Here is a 22,408-nt window from a genome sequence, read left to right on the forward strand (position 1 = left end):
TTTCCATGGTGACGCGTCATGCTTGTCATGTGACACACCGCAGCCACAACAGTGCTGGATAATTGTATTGCTATTAATTCGTTTTTCCTTTTTTATTAAACATATTCACAAACTTGTTAACTATATCATGAACTAGCTGATATTCCGATTCTCAAATAAGTTCACCTTTTATAATGATCATGTTAGTTGATCTATGACGTGCGATGGGCGCCGCCATGTTAGTTTGCTCTGCAATTCAGAGAATCGGATCACGAAAATTCATCCACTTCTCCCGAAATACACGAAAGTAAGTGACCGGTGAAGAGGGAGAAGAATAGAGTAAACTATATAGTTACCTATACAGTGTGTATCAGATATGAATAAAACACGTCATCAAATTACAATACAAAGGATTATTATTGCCGCTTCCACAGACATCAGTGTGTATTTTACAAACTACAAATGTATTGTTTTGCTAGTACTTATGTGTAATTAAATTTCTGAAACCTAAAATAAACCATATGTGGTTGAAAACACGGAATAGTTGTCATATGTCAAGCGCTGAGCGCGTCCGTCTGTGGCTCAGCTCCAGCTAAAACACCAAAGCACATCTGAATTTAGCAGTTGATCACATGATGCACTGAACGTTCAAATCACACTGTTGTGATCATATGCATCAAAGGGTTAATATATATTAGAGAGAGAGAGTATCTTATTATTAGGTTAAATATAATTACTAAATAATATATAATATTATTACTATAAATGTAATTACTGTAGTAATTGTTATATTGGAATTACTCTGTAGTGATAGATTCCCCTTTTTTACATTTGAGCTCCTGCCCTTGAGAAACTGCACATCCCTGTATACACTGGATTGATTTTAATAACTTTAATGTACTTGAATTGCACTGAACACTTACAAGTTTCGGTTCGAGGCTCAGTAAACTGAATATTCAGTGACTGATCAGATCGGAGGCACAAAAAAAACTTGATCGGGACATTCCTAATTATTTACATACTGTTGTAGTGCTTATTAACTCTTTCCCCGCCAGCATTTAGTTTTTTTAAATTGCCAGCCGCCGCCAGCGTTTTTGATCATTTTCACAAAAAGAACAGTCCCTCTGCTTTTAAATAAACAAAAAAAACGTTTTATTATAGCTTCATGAAGTCGAACACATTGCAATGTATACAGTATGTCAAAATCTATTTCTATTTTATTTATTTAAATTTTAATTAAGGAACAACAAAAATCCTGTCATCCCTGATAACGGACTTTCAATCGAACGTTTAGATGGAGTATGTGATGTAATTTCAGCTTGATACATTGAATGTCAGTTTTTTTTTTTTTTTTTCTGGTGTCTTCTCTTCAATTGCACTTTCACACTCAATTAGCAGTTCTTAACTAGACCCACTGCATATAAATAAATTCAGAGACAGGTAATGCCCAGGCTCAGGGCTTTAATTCCCTCTGGCACTTCAGCGTGCAGGAAGCTGGCAGTGAGCGGACTCTCGCTCCACACAGTGATGGACTGCTGGGCTTTGGCACTCTAAAGTGATGGCTGCTGTCAGGACTGTGTTTTGTGAGTGTGCATGTGGGTGTGCCATCTCTTTATCAAGCTGAGAAGCAGTCTCACAGTATGTGACTCCGCGGACAGCCCATCGCAAATCAGCCGCCGTTCGGTGCGGGTCCGGTGGTCCGAGTGGTCTGTTACAGTCTCTCCCTCAGGGCGCAGCGAGGGTTAAGTCAATCACCTCTGTGGACCGTGAAGAAACAAAGGGAGATGAAGCAGATACACACACAAGCATGCTTTCACAGTGTACAGTGATGTTTGCTTTAGTTGTTTCTTTTTTTGTATACATGTTTTTAGTTTATTGTAGGAACATTATATATTCTCTAAAATTAGTTGGACCACAGATTTTTAGTCTTAAAGTCATTATTTACTCACCCTCATGTCATTCCAAACCTGGATGATTTTTATTCTGTGCAACACAAAAAAGATACTCAGTGTTTTTATGTCCATACAGTGAAAGTCAAAGGAATCCAGTGTTGTTTTGGACCCCACTGACGTTCATTACATGGACAAAAATGGTCCAAATGTTCTGAAATCCTTCCTCATTGCATTTTTCATGCAATTATATTGGGACTGAAAACAACAACAATAAAAACTTTATCATGAAACCATTAAAAAATCCAGAATTCTGTCATGAATCAGACATTGTTGCTTCTCTCAAGGTGAGCTAGGGCGGAAAAAGCTTAGAGCTTAGTATCATTGCTATATTGTTATAATTTTTGTTCATATTTTGAATTATATTCTATTTACATATTTTCTTTTTGCACTAAATTTTATTTATAGTAATTTTGTTTTGTGTTTTGTCATTTTTATTTATTAGTTTTAGTGTATTTAGTTTTAGTTATTTAATTGTGTTAAATTAAACTAAATGGAAATGAGAAATGTTTGGCAACTTGCTGAAATAAAATGAGTGTTTTTAATATTTTGTTTTATTTTAGTTAACATTTATTTCAATTCATTAATTTTTTTAATTATTGTTTTTGGTTTAGTTAACGATAATAACCCTGCTTCAGAAGACTTGATATATAACGCATGAGTTATATGGAACACTTTATGATACATTTATGGTGCTTTTACATCATTTTAAGAAGCATGAAAGACTTGATTTTGACTCCTTGACTTGAAAGACTACATTTTTAGGTGAACTACCCCTTTAAGCCGTCAATTTCTTTGGTCTATCAGTCTGATTCTTCCTCGTTTTTTTTTTTGTTTTGTTTATTTTATCTGAATATACAGTTAGAATTATTTTTGGAGGTGCAGAATAAGTTAAAATATTCATTATTTTATGACATAAACCTACGTACACATCCACATACTGCATAATGCATCATTCAGACTGCATTATGGAACATACACTGTCACAAATAGATAGCATCAGAGATGTGTGCATCTGTAAATTCAATCAGACACAAGCACATGATGGCCTGCATAACATAGACGGAGCACAAACACAATCTGACACTAATGCACCACATGCTCTTGTAGACCTGCTGCAATAATCTTGTACAAACGGTGAGCAATTTGAACTGTGAATACAAAAGCTTAAACTATTGGGTCTTAAAACCAAGTGTTATTGGTTAACAAGCTCATGATTAGCGCCATTAAAGGTGAAGTGTGTCATTCTTTCGATGTTAAAGCACTACTTACCTGTTAAATGTGCACAGATGTCTATAATTAGGCCAGATGCATCAGTGTTTGTGTCAAGGGATTCTTTAGCAAATTTCTTATGGCAGATGGGGGTGAAAGGTAGTTTTGGGGGAAACCTGTTTGAAATTTTTTTATACCTATGAACTAGACAGAGTCTTCTGAGAATCATTTGCAATTTGCATTCCAGAAAGAATGACAAAAGAAGCCACTCCAGCAACCGGTTGAGTGGTGCGGAGAGTAAGGACTCTCCATTTAAGTTTGACGTAAATTTGAAATTCGAATCCATGTATTTCCTTTTCCTTTTGCCTTTTCCCTTTTCCCATCGCATATCAGCTCAAAGAAGTGATTGTTACATAAAAGAATAAAGAATATATTCCAAAAGTTGAAATAAAGTTCCTATCAGGAATTTAAAAGTCCTGAAATTGAAATTAGAAATTTGATTAATTCATTATTTTAATACATATAATAATATATACTGTTGTTATTTTTGTTATTATTGCATACTGTTTTATAATGTACTACAATACACTGAGGTGCAAACTGTATCTGACACTATTTGCGCAAACTATGAATAGTTACAGTTAGTGCAAAGAAAAGGCTGCTGTTTTCACTTAGTAAATAACTTATTTGCTATTGCAAACAACTTAAACTTAATTTTTAAGTTCAGGTGCTATTTGTAGCCGTAAAAATGTGGGGCGGGGGATTTAGGACTGCTATTCGTATTTGATCCATCATCACCTTCCGTTTGCTGAGATAAAAGGAGATTTTGTGCAATAAAGTGAAGTTCTATGGTCATATGGCCAAGCATTGCTTTCAGTGATTGTGCTAATGCATCTTGAAGCATCATGATCCTGTGTTATTTCACATGTCTGGCCATTTAATGAAACCATCAACCTCTGTTTGATTGAAGATAAAGAGCATCCATTCTGATAGAATTCAGTATGGCGTTCAATTTGACATAGAGTTGCTCACCACCTCCTTGTTTCCCACGACGCAAGGGTTTGGCTATTGGTGAGCCATCAAAAGACATCAGATCAAAACGAGTTAGCATTTTTATTCTGAATCATGGAAGAATTTGTTCGTTCCCGCAGTCTGAATACACGCAGGCCTCCTCTCGATGACCTTTCTTTTGATTTAGGTTCTGTTCAGGTCAACCACTGTTAAATAGAAGAAAAGAGAAAAAGATCAGACAGGAGCAGCGCTTTCATCCACAAAGGTTCAGAATGCGAGAGAAGATCATGCGTTTGAATTGAGCGAACAGCCCATTGATGGATCCTGCCCATCTCTGCCTCTTTCTCATCCCTTAATCACCTCATCCATTGCTTTTCTTTTTTTCTCTTCCAGATTATCAAGGACCAGAAGCTCTTTATCATCGTGGGTGGGATGTTGCTGATTGATTTGTGCATCCTCATATGCTGGCAGATCGTGGATCCCCTGAAGAGAACTGTGGAAGAGTACAGCTTGGAGGCGAGTCCAATTGGTTATTATTAATGTTGTATGTAACGATTCAGCAGAATCCCTCGACCAGGTAGTAATGGTTAATCAATCCCAACTAAATCATAGTCACAGGGAGCTGGGATCACCGGGGGAGTACGTAGCGGCCAAGGTTTTATTACCATCTGCGTTATTTTTGGTTCAGGAAGTGAGACGCCCTGCCCCCACATCCACGGCGGTTGGGCACATAGGCCAGCTGGAATGTGGGACATTGGCACAATTGCTTGGAAAAAAAGGCATTTTCACGAGCCCGTCCCATGCTGACACATAAGGGGAAGTGTGTGATTGAGCAGGGCTTCAAAACGGGCTGGACATTTTAAACGTCTGCTTGCTTTAGTCATGTGCATTTAGTCATGTGCCTTCATGGACTTGAGTCAGACGCTGTCGCAAATGATTGGACGTGTTTAGCTGAAAGCAAAGCAAAAATAGACAATGTCAGACCTGATTGTGTAGTGGATAGCTATTAAAGTTACCTTGATTTGTGTGTGGTTGTTTTCTTTACTTAAAGGGATAGTTCACCAAAAAAAAGAGAATTCTCTCTTAATTTACTCACCCCCATGTCATTCCAAACCCATATGACTGGTATTTCGAACGGATATATATAACGAAACTGTCACACTTATTAAATTTTGTTTGTTCTTAGTTTTTGTTTTCATGGACCTTTGGTTTGTTATTTTCAGTCACATGTGTTTCTTTGTCTTAGTTTCCCGCCAGTCATCAGTTCTCATGGACACTCATCAGATCATCACACCTTTTCGTTATCATCTCAGCATCACTGTGTATTTAGTTGCTCTGTTTCAGTTGTCCGTCTATGTTTGCGTTTTGTGTGTGTTTACCCCTGTTTCACACATACACTGTTAAAACATCTGTCTGTTCCTGTTTTTTTTTTTTTTTGTATTATTAAAATCACTTCGTATTGGATCCTGTGCACCTTCGTCTTCCTCCGTATTCATCTTGTGACAGAAACTTTCTGTCCCTCTTTTGAAAGTCCAGGCAACCAAAACTTTGAAGATCCAAAAAGGTCATAAAGTCATCGTAAAATGAATCCATATGAATTGAGCGGTTTAAGTCTTTTAAAGTGATACGGCCACTTTATATGATTAAAAGATTTAATTTAGGCTTTTATTTACATCTAAACCATGATCGACACACATACACATACACGGTAAACACAGAAGCTCAAGCATGTGATGTACAACAACCAATGAGGTTTGTTCTAACGTGTGGCGCTCGCATCAGCTTTCGTGTTTACCATATGTGATGCGCTCTATGTATGTGTGTTTATGGTCACCGTGATTTTGCCAAGTAAGACATGTTCCTGGATCAACATATTTTGTTGATCCTGGATTAACATTCCTGCCCCAAAATTTAGTCCTAACCCTATCCCTACCCCTAAACCTAACCCTACCCAAACTTTTCCCTAAAATCTGAGGGAAATGACAGGTGAATAACACTGATGTTGAAGCACCTCACCCTGGTTTTAAGCCTAAACTTGACATAAACTGTAAACTTGTTCCTCAAATCTGATTGGTTGATTGGAAAGTTGTTCCAGGATCAACAAAGATGTTGATCCAGGAACATGTGGTACTTGGTGAAATCACGTTCACCGTGTGGGTCATATGTGAATAAAAGCCTTAATTAAATCTGGTCATCATATAAAGAGATCACATCGACTTGGATTCAACCACTCGATTCATATGGATTCATTTTACAATGCCTTTATGACTTTTTTGGTTCTTCTAAGTTTTTGGTTACCTGGACTTTCATTTGAGGGATAGAAACCTCTCAGGTTTCATAAAAAAAAAAAAAAATCTTAAATAGTTTTTCGAAGATTGACCAAAGGGTTTGGAACGACATAAGGATGAGGAAGTAATGACAGATTTAAATTGTTTGGGTGAACTATCCCTTTAAAGGTATGTTTTTAATGACGCGCAGCTTTCCTTTCCATTTGTCTGTCAATTCCTGAGGTGTATGATCCCTGTACTTAGTGTGTTAAAGAGTGAAAGGCCTGGCGACTAACAGGCAATGTGGCTGAGCGGACTTTGCCGTCACACCGATGGAATCATGGCCGCCGTCTCTCTGGAGAACTCTCGGCAGGGAGATTAGCGCAGATTGATTGGTGCTAGGAAAAGGCCCATTAACTTTCCCATCACTCTAGAGTGTTTCGACGAGCTTCTCCTTCCTCCTTTCCCCTGTCCTCTACTGTATATGTAGTTATTTCAGGCCATAAGCGTTTCTCAAAGGTCAAAGAATCGGGAATGGACAATGTCTTTGGGCTTCAATAAAGCCATTTCATAGGTGTTCACATCAACTGCAATTTTAGCTAGAAAGAGTTTAAAAGTCATTCATTTTCAATGAAAGTTGGCCATCTGATGCCAATGTTCGATAGTGTCCACTGGGGATGCAACAAAGTTGAGCAGACAGTGAAGCTTGAATGATTTGTCGCCTGATGTTGCTGAGTTTACCAGGCATGACTATTAATAACCAGCAGTACAGCAATTTAGGAACCTCTAAGTTGAATCTCTGTCAGTGTGAATGGAACTTTAGGGCTGATGTTATTTTGAAGAATCGCTGCATCACGTTTGGGTCAGGAATAAGCTATTGTTGACTGCTGTAGGACACTGAGTGTGTGTTTATTTAAAATGAATGTATGTGAGGCTGGAGACAATTACAGTGGACAGTCTGTCAGGGACATGAAACGGAGGAATGTAAACAGATCTGAGTGCAGCGGACAGCATTGATGTGAGCTGCAAACTTCTGTGTTTAGAGCTTCACTCGTTGCTCTGCTGAAAACCAGCTCAGTGTATGCTTCCTCTGATCCACATTAAGTACTCAAACTTTGCAGACATTTGTAAAAAGTAAAAAACTGGGCCATATGTGCTGCATTATGACAAAGAAAAACATGCAGAAGATTTTTAAAGTTTTATACCTGTTCTTTACTAAAATACATGAGGGTGGTTGACATGACATGTCTAAATGTGCCCTGCAGTACGACATGCTTTACTTCTTCCAGAACTATTTTAAGCAAACTTTTATTATGCAGTGACGCATTAAATTGATCAACACTAGCAGTAAAGACATTTATAATGTTACATATGATTTATATTTCAAATAAATGCTGTTCTTTTGCGCTCTCTATTCTTCAAAGAATCCGAGAAAAAAGTATCACGGTTTCCAAAAGCATATTAAGCAGCAAAACTGTTTTCACTGAACACTCAAAAAAAATGCATTTGAATTTCATATCAAATTTCCATCTGTTTGGATTACACAGTTTTAATATATAAACAAGCTAATAAACTTAACATGATGCATATGTGCTAGTCGTAAATGAAACCGGTACGATTTGCATCTATTTGATTTTATTTAAATAATATATATATATTTAAATGCATTTATTCAAATTGCTTAAGATCAGCATAAATCTGTTCATTGTGAAAACCATTAAATAATTCAGTTAAAATAAAAAAAGTATGATCATGGTTAAAATGGTGCTAACTCTAGACCAAGCAATATTCAGTTGGTTAAAATGTATGACATTTTAAAATGTATAAAATGCAACATTGGATTTATTAATGATAAATATATAAACCTTGTTGTTGTGTATTTAAAACACATTCAGTTTATTAATGTTACTGTTTCATTTGTGTATGATAAACTTGCAAGACATTAAGTTTATTGTTAAAACTATTTAATCCAAATTGATGGAAAATTGATATGCAATTTAATACATAAATCTTAAATGTAGGTCTGAATATTTTTTTGAGTGAAGACTGGAAACATTTCAGCTTTGCCATCACAATCAATGCAAATTGAAATGACAATTTAAATTGTAGCAGTTCACATTGCCGTTTTTATTGAATTTTTGAGCACTTCATTCAAAAACATTAAAACAATCTATAGAACATAAATCTATAGATCTATGAAACATTAAAATATCTGTAAAACTGAACATTTTGTTTAAAAGAAGAAAAAAAAACATTCATGGACTGTTATTTGTCAACTATACCCACAAACAGAATACAGCATTGGATTAACTTTGATTGAATTATTGGATTAAATAGATTGACAAACAAAATGTTTCTTCTTGTGGATATTGGTATGTGTTGTAGAATGGAGAGAGAGAGAGAGTATAATGTAGATCCTGAGTGTTTCTCTGGTCTGATGAAGGACAAACTGTGGAGGAGCTGATTAGCATTCAGCAGGTTTCTTCTGCAACACTCACCGTTCTCGCTCCTGTTCTTATGTCGACGCTGCAGCAATCGCAGTCTGCCTGCACACACACACACACTATTGTAGTGTGGCATTGCCATGGCAACAGCCAAGGCTTCTGACACACATAAACCAGTGCTGTCATTGCTGATCCCCAAGACAAAAATACAGGGAAAGGCTTTGGACAGGCGCTGTAATGACGGATACCTGCAAATGCACACACATGATGACAAGTATGTAGAATTTGTGTAACATGTATCTTAAACTAACCAAATGCAAACATTTTGAGTACATTGAGATCCTCCGGTTCTCATAATCCAACAAAGCGTCAAGCATACAGTACTTTTACTCTAAGAGCGAATTCACTAAACAGTTGTGCCACTTTTGCATGCAATATTCCAGCACAATAACCCACATCTTATTCAATTATCACCCATACAGTTTAACCAGCCACAAAATGTGCTGAAATAGTGCTGCACTGTGAGTTTTTAAATTAAGCCAGTCATATTTTTTTTTCAGCACAAACATACCTGCTTTCTATGTAAATTAGACGCATTATAGCATCTTATTTACAAAAGTCATCTCCATTTACCTGCCGTAATTAAAGGTGAGCTGTTTCTGCCTGTAGAAAGCAGACGGTAAACCGAATACTGTTTAATAGAGGCATTTCAGTACATTTTCTATCAATCACAGCAGCAGTAATTCATCAAATCATGATGATGGATGAAATGGTGGAGAAGAGCATTATACCAGACGTGTTTGCAGATTTCTCAACACAGAAAAACACAGGAACATGCTCATATAATATAAGGGACTCTCTCATGTATTTTCCTAAGTGAAAGGGAGCCGTCTGTCAAATTGTCCGAAGTGTTCCAATGGCAGTTTTTCCTCACTTTCGGTGTCAAACTGAGGACAGGCAGACAGCCGTGAGTCACAGGGTCTTTTCATGTGCAAATGCTTATTTTAGGGCGAAACTTTAATACATGAAATAATTGGTCTAAACTCGTGCGCTTTGATAGTGGATTGATTTAGATGCAGGTCTGGAGTGTGATGGGGTCTGATGTGACTGTACAGTTGGAATGATTCACTTTGTTGGCAGGGGACCAATCTAATGAATAGGCATGTATATTCTAGCATTTTGGGGACATTTGATTGATTTCCATTCATTTTATAGTGAGATAATGTCCTTCTATCTACTATTCTTAGTTAGTTATTCTTAGTGGTCGATTTGCTTTTATAAACCACATTTTATTTATTAATTTGCCTTTTTTACTTAAAATCCATTTAAATTTATTTAAATTTATTTAAATGTATAAGTAATGTATAATTTTTATCATTTTTTAAATGTATTTATTTCCATTAATTGCATGCATCCAGCACTATGCCAAATTATTAACTTGTTTTTAATCATGGCTTCAATTAAAAAGGCATATAAATTTACACATTTTGTAAATGCATACATTTTGTGAAAATTTCTCTTGAATCCTCGTGGTTTCATTCACCTCACAAAATGCGTTTTTGCTTTTTTATTAAAACATTTAGCATGTTTAATAAGCAGTAGCATGTTTGTTGGCTGGTCCCCAAAATGCTGGTGATTTGAGATTTCACTATCCACAATGTAGACAAAAAAAAAAAATCTAAAGAAAAGAAAATAAACTTGTACTTGCATAGACAAGACTGCCAGACAGGTATTTTTTGTCTTTATTGATGTTTTTCTCTGCTCTTTTATAACAGGTTACCACATATGCATCTTTAAAGCCAATTAACAATGTGGGTGTGCCACTATATGTTTTATAGACCCTTGAACAATATTCTTGTATTCACATTTGTTTAAGAACGCCTTAGTAGAGATATTAATGCAGGGATAAAAGCCATCTGTCCATTTGTGTCCTAAGCTTTTGGTTTTGAATATCATGTTCATGCAGTACATTTGCAGAAGTGTGTGCGTGTTCAGGAATCTGAAAGGCATTGTAGGACTCCTTATGTTAAACAGCTGTGGTTTGCAGGAATCAATGGCTCAGCAAAACAAACTGGGTCATTTAGGACTGGAAAGCCACCCACCTCTCTCCTCCATTGATCAAGTGTGAGGAACAGGAGTGAAAACCTTGCTTTCAGGAGCAGCGGGATCATGTGGACATGGTTATTGTCTGCCGTACACATCAGTCATTTTGACAGGAGTTTGTTGGGGCTCTGTTTATGTTGCCAAAGGTGTATACAGTATTTGTAGTAGACAAGAGATGAATGATGGTGGTTTATTAAGTGTATATTTAACATAATCCTGAATGAGTCTTTGTTGAATGTCTAATGTGACGGGTCCTATTGGTTGCGTGCATTTTGGGCCTTAACACTAAGCTTTATGAAATCCAATTCGCTCCTCATGATCCAAGAAAGTGTCTCTCTCTCCATCTCTCTTAAATCATCCTGTCTTCCCATTGTCTCTTGCATTCATGTGGTCTGGATAAGTAGACTCTGTCTCTGGGCTCACTGTTGCTATGCGACTGCTGATTGAGCATAAGGGGGATGCAATTTACCAATTAGAGGCCTTCTAAATTAAAGACAGTGTCAAGGGTTCCTGTACTTAGAAAGAGGCGCTGTCCATCAGGGCCATCTGATGTACAGATTGTTAAGGGTCTGAGTCCCCTGCAGCTGAATATGATATTGTTTATTCAGCTATTTCAAGAGATTTGGAGCTCTCTGAAGCCCATTTATCATGCACTGACATGCTGATGGTGTAAATTCAGGTCATTTCGGTCACTTTTGATGTCTAAATGGCAAAACGGAGCCCAGTTTTCATCAATTCACCATAGATGTTGAGTATAATTTCATGGATAACTGCATACTGTACTCTACCTTTCAAAAGTTTGGGGTCAGTAACATTTTTCATGAACTGAATTATTTTATCGTTTTATTTTATAATGTTCTCTGAGGTCCACTTATAATGTTATCAAGATTTAGAAGTAATTTAGAGGTAAATAAGCTCTTTTCTGTCCTGTTTTTGACCCTCTCCTTCAAACACTCCATTTTGATAGGCATGCCACATTCAAGACTTGGAAGTAAACGTCCACTGCTGTGATGGGTAACAGTTATGCATATTAAAATAAGTAAATACTTGGAGTTACCAAAGTTATAATTGACAGGATAACTTGTGGTGTTTCATGTAAACGGAATTATGAATAAATTCGTTCTTATAGGCTATTAATCGTTCATACTTTTAGATAAAGTGTAAAACGTATACATTGTCATTTGCTGTGTCATGTTTTAAATAAATGAAACGTGTTGTAATGTCTCACTGAAGCTTTTATTCAGGATTACAACGAATGGCTTCGATCAAAACAATAACAAAAGCAGTTCTCCACATACTCTCTTCCGTATACGATAATCCAAATCATTAACCCAATAAATGCAGAAGCAAAAGAAATAACAGCAAATCGCAACTATCACAACTATTCAGTTTGACTGCAGCGCTACAGTATAAATAGTCAGTACATATCAAACGTTCTGTAACAAAGCAATAGTTCACATGGTAAAAACACTGTTACACACTCTTGTGTTGCGACATTACTGTCGTATCCAATGTAGCACTGCATCATCTTTTATTTTTGTCTCTGAAAAACCTGCGCCGAACGGTGTCTTGTTTAAGAATAAACCCACAGTAAAATTAAGCGAACTAGCGATCAGAGTCTTACTGACTCTTAATGTTCTGAAATGAGTCTTTCTTAATGTAAGGATCACAAGGATGGCAATGCAAAGACAGTGTTTTTCCACAACTTGACACTAGAGGCGTCTCTATCGATTTGTTGCTTGAGTAATCCTGTGTTTGTGACCGTCTCGTATTTAATACTACATGATGTGTGCAAATTGGTGGTTGTGGCTGAAGAGGCAATGATGTAGAAGTAGGCGTTGATCTTCTACGGAGGCAGTCATGACGTAATAATGTTTCAAAATCCGAAACCCCATTTTTTCTTGTCTTATTGCTACTAGACTAATAATGTCAACAACAACAAAAAAAATAATAATAATTGAATGACTAAAAAAAAATCTCTCTCTGTCTCTCTCTCTCTCTCTCTCTCTCTCTCTCTCTCTTTCTCTCTCTCGCTCTCTTGCTCTCTTCTGGTCCTGAACAGACACTCTCAATCACGGCCCCAGACATATCCATTACACTCAACTCTACAGCTCCTCACAAAGAAGAAAATCCATTAGTCTGTGTGTTTGAGAGTGAGAGAGTGAATATGAGGGCATGTAATATAAAGAAAAATGGAGAGAGAAACACATAGCTGCAATACCTCTGTGTCCTCCATGTGCCTCCACTATAGCTGTTGTAAGCATTGTCATCACAGTGTGTGTGTAAGCATTGTCATCACAGTGTGTGTGTGTGTGTGTGTGTGTGTGTGTGTGTGTGTTGTGTGTTGTGTGTCTCTCTCTTATCAGGCAGCATTTTACCATAGTTATTGGATAATGACCATTGTTTCACATTGGTATTTGTAGTAAAACCATAATACCCACAGATAAAAAAATTGATTGTTTCCTTCCCTTAATAGTTTAGTGTGAATCTATAGAATTTTCAAATATCATGGTAAATTTCATAATTCTGGGGAGCCAAATATATCCAATTCCAATTTGTGTACATAAAAATACTAATCTAGTAACATTTTAATACATAAAAAAAAGAAATAATTTTTTTGTAGTAATCTTGGAAAAAGCTACACTTCACATCACCAACAATTCCGTAATTATAATAATTTTGAATACTTCTTTGATAATGATACTGTTTCACAGACCTTAAGTAGGACATGACTGAAAGATTTGCGGTTCAGTAAGTGAGTCAGATGGTAATTTAATAACAATTCTGATGGATTACTATTCAGTCAGTTAAATCAGTAAAGGATTCTTTTGACTGATTCTAACCAATAACTTAGTTTCTGAGTCTTTTCGATGGTAATTCAGTAACTGTTCTGATAGATTATGCCAGTTTATTCAGAGAAGGATTTGTCAGACTGATTCAACTTTTAGTGATTTATTAGAAGAACTGCTCATCTATTCATGAATATTGATTCTCTGCATATTTATTGTGCAGCAAGTGCATTAGAAACGTTTGTCTTTACATTATATCAGCACATTCAGGCTGCAAGCTCACAACTTTTGGGAAAATACAATTTAATTTGCTGTGGTGCAGAATGATGTGGTGATGAAATTGTACTTTTGGGCCTGTTTAATACAAATGATTGTCACAGGTCTTTTCACACTACTATTTAGAAAGCGTTAAAGTCCCCCTGTGGTGAAAATCAAGTTTTTAATGTTGTTTATATGTCTATGTGATGTTTTTAATATGCTTTAAGACAAACCATGTGCAAATTCATAAGTCAACACCATTGTTTAGTATTTTCTCCTTAAAACTGCAGTGAACCAAAGACAGTCTCAAAAACGCAGCTTGAAATCGCTGGTGTTTCTGACGTCACAAACTACCTTGTAACCAATCACGTCAACTTGTGATCGTCAATGAGTGGATTTCTGAGCTGATGCGAGTGAGTGGAGGCGGGGATAATTTGCATATTAATTGATCCGCGTTTACTAAATGAGGCAAGGGTGAAGAGTTACATTCAAGCTATTTTTTTCAAGGAAAAAACTTTTAAATATGTCATTTTGGTGATCAAAGATGAGTTTTAAGGGATACAATTATTGACTAAATGGGGACTTTAAGTAAATGTGTGTTTATAATACATCTAAATGTTGGTATAGGGCTCTGAATAACCTGCATGTTGGGTGGATGGACGGTTGGCTGCTGTTCATCAGTGTGTGGAGGAGCGAGGGCAGCATTCTTCTCCCTTGTGTGCACATCTTTCTTGCTGCATCAGCAGTGTGGTGGCAGGATGCATACAGATGCTGAGCGCACAGCTGCATCAACTCCTGTCCTTGTCCTTGAGGAGATGCTTTTCTCTCCTTGTCCCATGGGTAAAAGGCGACGCTCGAGGCAGATCTCTTCCGTAAACTCACCTGCTACGGATATGCGCTATATTGAGCAAGATGGAACAGAGCTACAGTGTCATGACTGGGTAACGTCACGCTATCGCGTGTGACATTCATCACCCTCCTCCGTCCCCCAAGGCATCCGGGACTCCGCAGCCTTGAGGCTCAACTAATTAAACCCTTGGCGGTGGCAGGGGAGCTGGCTGGGTGCCAACCCACCTGGGCATAATGACGCACACAGCTGGTGACACGAACCAGAGAGCAGCACTCATATGATCTGCCCTCTCTGAGTCACAGCGGATCTTATAAAGAAGTGTTTGCTCACGGTCCCCTTAGTCACTGGTGGCCATCGTCCCTTGAGTCCAATGCTGCAACGAGACACTTATGTATTCATCCATACATCATGTGATTGTAAATAACAGTGGTAGTGTTGGTTTATTTGGCTACAATGATGAATGGGATGTCAGGTTGATTTGTGATCCTGTCTGCTGCATCGTCTGATTATATTTGCTTTGGATTTGGAAACAGTCCTCACTTCTCTGGAAGTGGCAGTCTAGGTAAGAGGTTTGGGAGATGGTTTAGATGCGGACCTTGGGGTTTTATTGCTCTGATTTGTGGCCGTAATCTGAGCTTCATAATTAGCCGCCTTGAAATGATATGTGATATTCTTTGAAATGTTAGTAGTGCTTGTTAAGGCACTGAACACTAACCCTAAGTATTAAACTTTGCCATCTAACTCACAACAGACATGAATTTTGAATGTGTCCTCAAATCATGTGGCTTGTTGTGAAAAGTGTGCTATTACTTTTCAAAGCGAATGACCTTAAAATTTTCACCTGGCAGACCATAAAACAGGCACAAAAAAATACTGTAGACCTATGTACAATGGAGGGACCCGAACAATAGCTAGAGACCAGAATATCACAGAGCCAGGCTCTTCAACTCCACGGTCCTGCAGAGTTTAGCTCCAACTTTGATCAAACTCACCTGCCTGTCACTTTCTAGTGATCTTGAAGACCTTGATTAGCTTATCCAGGTGTGTCTAATGAAGGGTTTGGAACTAAGCTCTGCAGGATAGTGGACCTCCACAACTAAAGTTGAAGAGCTGTCATAGAGACTTGGGGCTAATAATCTATCACCCAGCAATACCCTATAAAGGCATGGGCCAACTCGGTCCTGGAGGGCCGCTGTCCTGCAGAGTTTAGCTCCAACCCTAATCAAACACACCTGAACCAGCTAATCAATTTCTTCAGGATTACTAGAAGGCCAAAGGCAGGTGAGTTTTATCAGGGTTGGTGCTAAACTCTGCAGGACAGTGGCCCTCCAGGACAGAGTTTGCCCATCCCTGCCCTAGAGACTATGCAGAACACCCTTGCAACCATTCTGAAAACCCTGGTATCTGCGTAGAAATGCCCTAGCAATCTTCCAGAACAATCTAGCATTGTGGTTTTGCACACTCACATTTACTACAGAAAATGTGAAAATCTAGTTTAATTGTACAGTTCCCAGTCCAAGAAACAGAAAATGAAAATTTGCTGCTCAAACACACTCATAATCTATCAGCAGCTGTGAAGGGAACGTGTGTTTCTTTGTGCCCCACAGTTCATTACACGGCATTACATTTAAGAGGCCTTAAGACTCAGATGTGTGCAGTGGCGGCTGGTGCTTATCCAGAGTGGAGAAGCACAGATGTCGCTTATCAGTTTAAAATGTAGTTGCTCCCAAAACTGCTTGCAAACTGCTACTAAACTGGTCTTATTGAAAAAAATTTACCAGGCTCAGAACTGCGGTATTTTTTAAATTGCAGTAGGCAAGAGACAAGATTTTGAACTCCAAGCTAAATATTACAGCAGCTAACAGCATCTGTATCTCTGAGCAAGTTTTTATTTTATTTTCAAACACTGTCAGGTACCTCACCGTTTGGTGGAACATGCTGAAATTCACAAGAGCACTCTTGTTTGTGGGATATTACTTACAGTAAATATTTCTATACAATATACATGTTTGAGTGAAACTGCACTACCCGTGCAGTCTTAAAGCAATTACTGCATGCGATCAGCCTCTTTAACTCCCTAAAAACAATCTAGCAGCATTGCAGGGAACTCAAAGCACATCACATATGAAAAAAAAAATTCTGTAGACCAATACAATACCCGAGCCACATCTAGAATATTAGAGAGCAGGGCTCTTCAACTCCTGTCCTGTGGGGCCTTTGTCCTGCAGAATTTTACTCCAACCCATATCAAACTCACCTGCTTTTAACTTTCTAGTGATCCTGAAGACCTTGATTAGCTTTTTCAGGTGTGTTTGGAGATGGACCTAAACTCTGCCGGATAGTGGGCCTCCAAAGTTTAGGGGCCCTGTCATAGAGTTTTGGGGCCAGTAAGCAACACCCTAGCAACCATCCAGGGGTGCGTTTCCCGTACAACGACATAACTCGCTGCTTAACTATCATAGTATGATGCATCGTTAAAGAAATCAACTAGGTAGTCACGACTGTTTCTCGAATTGTCGCAAATTGGTCGTTCAACCGCGTTGGTTAATGATGTCATGCAGGTGGTGGAGCAATAACTACTTTTAATGAATCTGTTTGAGATCAAATTAATGCTAGATGTTCTGCAATAAATTACGGACATTGCATCTGAGGACTCTTTCTCATTTTTCTCAGTTATTTTGCTTTATTTCCAGATTCAATCATAGGCTCGTTCTTATGTACTAGAGCACGTTCGCACACTCTTCAAAGACGACGCTTTAAATCTCTTGACAAACTAAAAGATGTAAATGTAAATTTGTATGTATTCTCAATAAAAGATCTAGATTTCACAATAGCACTTGTAGCACTTGTTTTGGGGATTTTGCTTAAATATGTTCAAATGAAACTGTGCTACCCATGTATACTTAAAGCAATCGCTGCATGCGATCAGCCTGTTCACTCCCTAAAAACAATCTAGCAGCATTGCGGGGAACTCAATGCACATCACAGATGGAAATCTCAGTGTGGTGGGAACATCGTCTACTGTCTCTGCCCAGAGTGCTTCTGCTTCCCGCTCTTATCGCCATCAGTCTGCTGTGGAGGCCTCCATCCTCTCTGCGGTCCGGAAACCGAGAGATTTGAGAGCGAGAGCGAAGAGCAGGGGAAGGGAAGAGGAGGGGAAGGAAAGAGCCCTCAGGATCAATACACACACAAGCACTGGAGGAAAGGCATGGTGTGAGTGGAGATGTAAACCATATGGCACTATTAAACCCTACAACAGTCACTTAGTGCAGCAGGCCGTGGGAGTCCGTACACAAGTCTGCTCTCTCCCCTGCGTTCTCCTCGACACACTCATGCACGGCTGCCTTCCTAATCACCGCTCCTCACCCCGCCCTCCTGCCCTCCTGCCCTGTCCCGCACGGAGCCTCGGTCCTTCAGGACATGTTTAGCCTGAGATTTCATGCTTCCGCGATCCATGCCGCAGGTGCCTGCCGAACATATTTAACCCCGCCTTTGTCCCCAGTTACAGCTCTCTGCTGCGTGAGTAGGCAGTAATAACGCTATTGTGATTGCCCTGCCGAATCCCTTGTTAGGAAAGCTGTGAAATCAAGTGAGCTTTCTGCTCACGGGATGCACACACACTTGCATGCGAAACGGCAGTACGCAGCAGGTGATCACTGAGAGAGCTGTAAAGCTGCACGTGGTGGGAATAACGTAGGTAAATAAGATGTTAAAGGAGAAAGAGAGACATGAAGAATGAGAGAAGAGGGGAGATGGAGCCGACTGCAGGCACAGCCCCCCTCCTGACCGCCATCTGCACATTCATTAACCTGCATGCCACAACAGACTGCTGCGATGGGACGTGCCAATCAGGAGCCCGTGTGTGAGTGTGTGTCTCTGCTCATCTACCAAATCTATAATTAAGATTGTATCTCTGTACATATTTCAGAACAACAAAGAAAGACATTGTTTTAACGGTTTTGCATGACGTCGGATGTGATTTAGCTTGTGTTTGAAACTGTTATTATGACTTCTTTAAGTGCTGAATTGTGATTAGTCTTTTCTTTCATAATTAATTTTGTGTTGGTTAGAGATGTCTGTGTTAAGTAAGTGGGCAGGGCAAAGGAGACATCAGAGAGGTCTGTGGCCCCTGATGCCCTTCACATGCACAGCTCCACGGGGCCAAAACAAGGCCACATCAAAGGGCTTCAAAGGGCCTTTGAAGTAAACACCTATTAATAACGTATTGTAACCCAGGCAAACAGCTTTTTATGAGACAGTTGCTTAAATTTGTTACGTGTATATATAATTTTCTATTTATGAATTATTTATCTTTTCATTTTGATTCACAAATTCACAGAATATTGCTTAAATCCGAGTTGCAAAACAAGGTGGAAAGAGCCCGAAATCACATACTTTCTGAGTAGGTACTAAATTTGAATTTGATACTTTGCGACCGACCATTAAAAAGGTATGTTCTATATAGTATGAATGTGTCTAGTATGAATGTAATCCGGACGCACTACACTCACCATGTTATCATGTGACCTACTAGTGTCATTTGCATAGCTTCACTTCCATTCATAAATCCTCTCCCGTGGCCTCATGGGATAGTAATGCCATCGAATGCACACTTCAGAATCTCTCTGGAGTAAGTAGGTCATCCAAGGACTTTTCGCCTTCTGTTTTTCAAATACTATGTATTTCGAACACACTACTCTGTTGGCAAACTGTTTTTCGCATACTATATAGTAGGGAAGTATTCGATTTTGGACGCAGCGCAGTTTTACTGCTCATCTTATTTATGTGGTAATTAACAGCTGCATGTTTTAATTGTAATGTGTTTGAGTCTCGCCATCTGCTGGTGTGGATGAACAGTGATGTTGCATCTGGTACTGTAACTTTGCCCTTTTTAGGGGAAACAGTTCGGACTTTTACATGGCACCGTTTTCAACTAAAAAACAAAAGCTTTTTATGCGTTTTGGCCATTCATTTACAAAATAACGCCATTTTAGGGGCCTGAAAACGCAAGCTTTTGAAAATGGGTTCCAAAGTGCACATTTTTGAAAACGATTTTGTTTTTGTCTTCGTTGTAAACTACAAAAATGTGGATTTTGTGAAAATTTGTGAATTTGTCCAGTCTACGGGTTGTAGTGTTTCTATACAAAGTGTTATCGTATCGGTTTTCGCTGATCCGTTTGAACAGAGATCATTTTGACAACGTTGTTTTCTGTATACCAAAAAAAGCAAAGGAACATCTTTTCCGTTTTTAGTATAACGTTGTTGTGAAAACGTACCCATAGAGTAAAAGACTAAATTAAGGAAGGATGTGCTGTGGAGAACCACACATTAGAGCAGATCAAATTTTATTTTTGTACATGGTTAGATTTAGGAATTTGTTTCTAATAACAGCCGTGATCAGGAGCTGGATGGAGAGAACGGTCTCATAACATCCGCACACACTGTAATGTTCACATCAGAGCTTGACATGTATTGATTCTGACTGTAATTTGTTCCACACTGCCATCTCGATATGGCCCATCCTTATCTCCAGAGTGGTTGAATGGGCAATTTTAATTTGGAAGCTTTTGCAATGATGATTGAAATCATATAATACATAAACCAGAATGCTACAGCTACACTGTTAAAGAGTGTCTTTTCTCTTTATCAGTCTGTTCTCTTATGCAATCACACAGACTGTCTGCCCGTTCCTCCTCCCGCTCTCATCAGCTCTGAGATCTCGACAGACTTGGCCTGCAATCAGACCAGCTGTAATGAATTTATAGTCCACAGTGGGTTTCGTTCCTTTTGGGATCCAGATCTGATGGTGCTGCTCGGTGCACACAGTTCAAGATTTCCGGCCTTTTATCGTTGTTGCTTGTCAGATTGTACAATATTAACACAGAGTGATCTTGTAAAAGCCAAGGCAAACTCTGCAATATCGATGTCAGACTGTACCTTATGCAAAGGGATAGTTCACCAAAAAAATAAAACAAATAAAAATTCCATCATCATTTACTCACCCTCATGCCATTTCAAATTTGTATAACTTTCTTATGTTGTTTTGGACCCCATTGCTTTTCATTGTATGAACATATTTCTAAATTTCTTTTCTTTTTTTCTGCAGAAGAAAGAAAGTCATACAGGTTTTGAACAATAAGCGATGAAAGATTTTGCAGTACAATGAAAGAAATCTTTAAAAAATATATATATTTTTTGGTTACAGGGTGCATTATGGGCAAGGTTCAGAGTTTTCCTCTATTTGCTGATGCTACTTTGTGTGTAACGTCTGGTCTCGTTAAGATTTCATGATGAATTAGCTTGGAGAAAGCATTTATTTTTAATTATCTTGACTGGTGCCAGGATCCACTCACCAGGATCGGTCAGATCCACTTGCAGGAACTTTTTGATTAACCTATTTATTGGGCTTTTTTCCCAACATCGTCTTTTATGTGAACACAAGCTATATTTGTGTTCTATTGGCCCTGAAAATGATCATACAGAACAAACTCCTTACACAAGATGCGCTCTCTCTCTCTCTCTCTCTCTCTCTCTCGCACACTCTCTCTCTCGCACACTCTCTCTCGCTCTCTCCAGTCTTAATATGAAGCCGTGCGTTGAAGCTCACACCCCCAAAATGGTTCTGTGTGTGAAAGAGAGCTGATTTGAAGCGTGGGTCGATGGCGCTGGCACCGCACAGACCTCCCGAGCCAGATAACTCAGCCACAAACAGCTCTTCATTACTCTCATAAGACTCGAGTCTCCGTGAGAATGAAATGTGTCATTTGGCCGATATGAGAGGCAGGTGCTGCAGGCCGATCTGAGGGATTGGATCGATGTGACGGGCTGCAGGTGGTCTGTCATTACCGCACGACTCCAAATGAGCTGATTTTTTTTTTTTTTTGATTCATCTTTGAGAGAAATTGTTAAATAATTTATGCAATGATGTAGGAGTGAAATAAAGTGGGGTCTGACAGTCTGCCACATTGAATTGACCACATTGAATCTTCTATTATTTATTTAAACCTGGAAATAAACAAAAGTATTTTTGGAAGAATTTGGAGGGAAATAAGAACACAAAATAATGTAAAAGGTATACTTTTTTTTAACTGGAAATGCATTTTATTTGTAGGGAATTTGAAATAAAAAAAATAATAAAAGAGAAATAAATACTACACCAAATACTATGAATTTTGATTCCTCTTTTTAATCAAATTAGTATGATGATAACTAAGATATTTTTTAGTGCAAAAATATCAGTAGTGTGGGTTTTCCAGGAAATGCGTGTACTCGCTGGACCTCTGATTCATGCAAATACTACCGTGTTATTTTCTGACGGACATCAATGTTGTGCTTTTCAAATTATGTGGATTTGAAAACAGATGGATCGTAAGATAATAATTATTTATTTCTTAGCTGGCAAGTATTCAGTGAAGTGATTGATGCTCAAAAGTTTATGTCGATGTTTTTAGCTCTAATATTCCAACCGACAGTCAGCCTAAGTTTTTGACGGACAAGATAACATCTGTGAAGGGTGAATTATATTTGATTTTTGGCTAATTATAAA

The 22,408-nt window shown here is 38.3% G+C and overlaps 1 protein-coding gene across 1 annotated transcript in view; it reads left to right on the forward strand.

Moving 5' to 3' along the window:
- gabbr2 (gamma-aminobutyric acid (GABA) B receptor, 2) overlaps positions 1-22,408 on the forward strand; it is a 200,152-nt gene that overhangs the window by 153,625 nt on the left and 24,119 nt on the right. The window contains exon 13 of the mRNA XM_084130464.1: positions 4,545-4,671. Within this exon, the coding sequence (XP_083986590.1) occupies positions 4,545-4,671 (127 nt within the window). The remainder of the gene's footprint in view (positions 1-4,544; positions 4,672-22,408) is intronic.

Source organism: Abramis brama (assembly GCF_963993115.1).
Source record: "Abramis brama genome assembly, chromosome: 12".
Classification (NCBI taxonomy): Eukaryota; Metazoa; Chordata; class Actinopteri; order Cypriniformes; family Leuciscidae; genus Abramis; species Abramis brama.